Source organism: Montipora foliosa, chromosome 11, assembly GCF_036669935.1.
Source record: "Montipora foliosa isolate CH-2021 chromosome 11, ASM3666993v2, whole genome shotgun sequence".
In the NCBI taxonomy this organism is placed as follows: domain Eukaryota; kingdom Metazoa; phylum Cnidaria; class Anthozoa; order Scleractinia; family Acroporidae; genus Montipora; species Montipora foliosa.
In genome coordinates, this window is record NC_090879.1 from 32406963 (window position 1) to 32408298 (window position 1336).

General features: G+C 43.8%; 1 protein-coding gene across 8 annotated transcripts in view; it reads left to right on the forward strand.

Annotated features, from left to right (window-relative positions):
- Positions 1–759, forward strand: part of LOC137975401 (A-kinase anchor protein 1, mitochondrial-like) — a 50188-nt gene extending 49429 nt beyond the window's left edge. For all 8 annotated transcript variants that reach the window (XM_068822514.1, XM_068822511.1, XM_068822510.1 and 5 more), the window contains one exon: positions 1–759. This exon is cut by the window's left edge and continues 407 nt beyond it. In XM_068822514.1, coding sequence (XP_068678615.1) covers positions 1–759 — 759 coding nt within the window.
- The last annotated feature ends 577 nt before the right edge of the window (positions 760–1336 follow it).

The following is a 1336-nucleotide window of genomic DNA, read 5'->3' on the forward strand; positions in this document are numbered from 1 at the left end:
GAAGGGTACAACGAAGGGACTCCGCCGCTACGAAAAGAAGAGAACGGTGGAAAAACACGAAAGGGGGCACAGGACGACAATAAAGAAGTGTGCGAATTTGAGTTTCCTCAGACCTTGTGTGGAAGATTTATCGGTCGAAAGGGCAAGAATGTGAAGGTCATATCCGAGAAATCTGGTGCAAAAATTCGTTTGATTCCTCAATCCCCAGGCGAGATGTCTACCTACAGGATTATTTCTGTTTCGGGGAGTTCTTTGCAGATCCAAGCTGCTCTTGATTCGATCCACGAAAAATTTCCGGGCGTTTCCTTGAGACGCCTGAACTCGCCGGCATTGAACGGTTCGTTGGAAGGTACTGTATGTTTACAACCGATGGTCCCAACGGCAGTGGTGACTCCAGCGCCGTTTTCTATCACCCAAGCAACGCTTCCCAGCGTTGCAAGTTTCGACGTTGTAGTAACAAGCGTTACGGACGCCGGGCGCTTTTTTGTGCAATGGCATGTTGACTTCTTACAGCAGCAAATTCAGGATCTTCATCAGAATATGATGCTGTGTTACGGCCAAGGAACAGCCCCTCTGATTCTGCCCTTACCACAGCCCATTGTCTTGGGAACGTGCTGTGCCGCTCCCGATTACACTTATACGGGTTGGTACAGAGCACAGATTGTGGCTTTTACCAATCCAGACGAGGTGGAGGTGAAATACTTGGACTACGGAGGGTACGGAAGGATATCGGCCTCTAGTCTTCGGCAGTTGAGGTGAGCCAAAACATCAAACTTGCTTACATAGCATAGTGCATAATTCAGTGATTGAAAAACGTAGGCATTCAAACTTGGTAACGTTTAAGGAAGAGCGCCTGTAAGCTGTGAGAGCTGTAAAGCTAATGATCTTTGTTTGTTCCGTCTTGTGCAAATTCAGATTTTACTTTTGCTGTTATATGTCTGCTTCGTTCTTTCATTTACTTCGAACACTCGAAGGCGAAGTGACCCGTCCGGGAGTGAACTCTCTTTGGAAAACGCCGGGCGTAAATTTATTTTCCAAGCTTGTGCGATTGCATTTGAAGTGTCGTGTTCCCTTCGCTGAAACATTCACTTCGATAGAGTTATTCATGTTGCCTTTCTTTTTTAAAGTTTCAAAATAAACAGGTAGAGTAAAGGAAAAGGAAGGAACTTAGAAATGAATTAGAAAAAAGAAAAGAATTAGAAATGTTTTGCAGGGCGATATATCTCAGTTAACGTCCTTTTTACATAAGTTTTTTAGTCAGTGACAGCAAGTTTCTTTTAAATTCTTTTATCATGCCTGACTACAACTACGGTATTTTTAAATTGATTGATTTGTG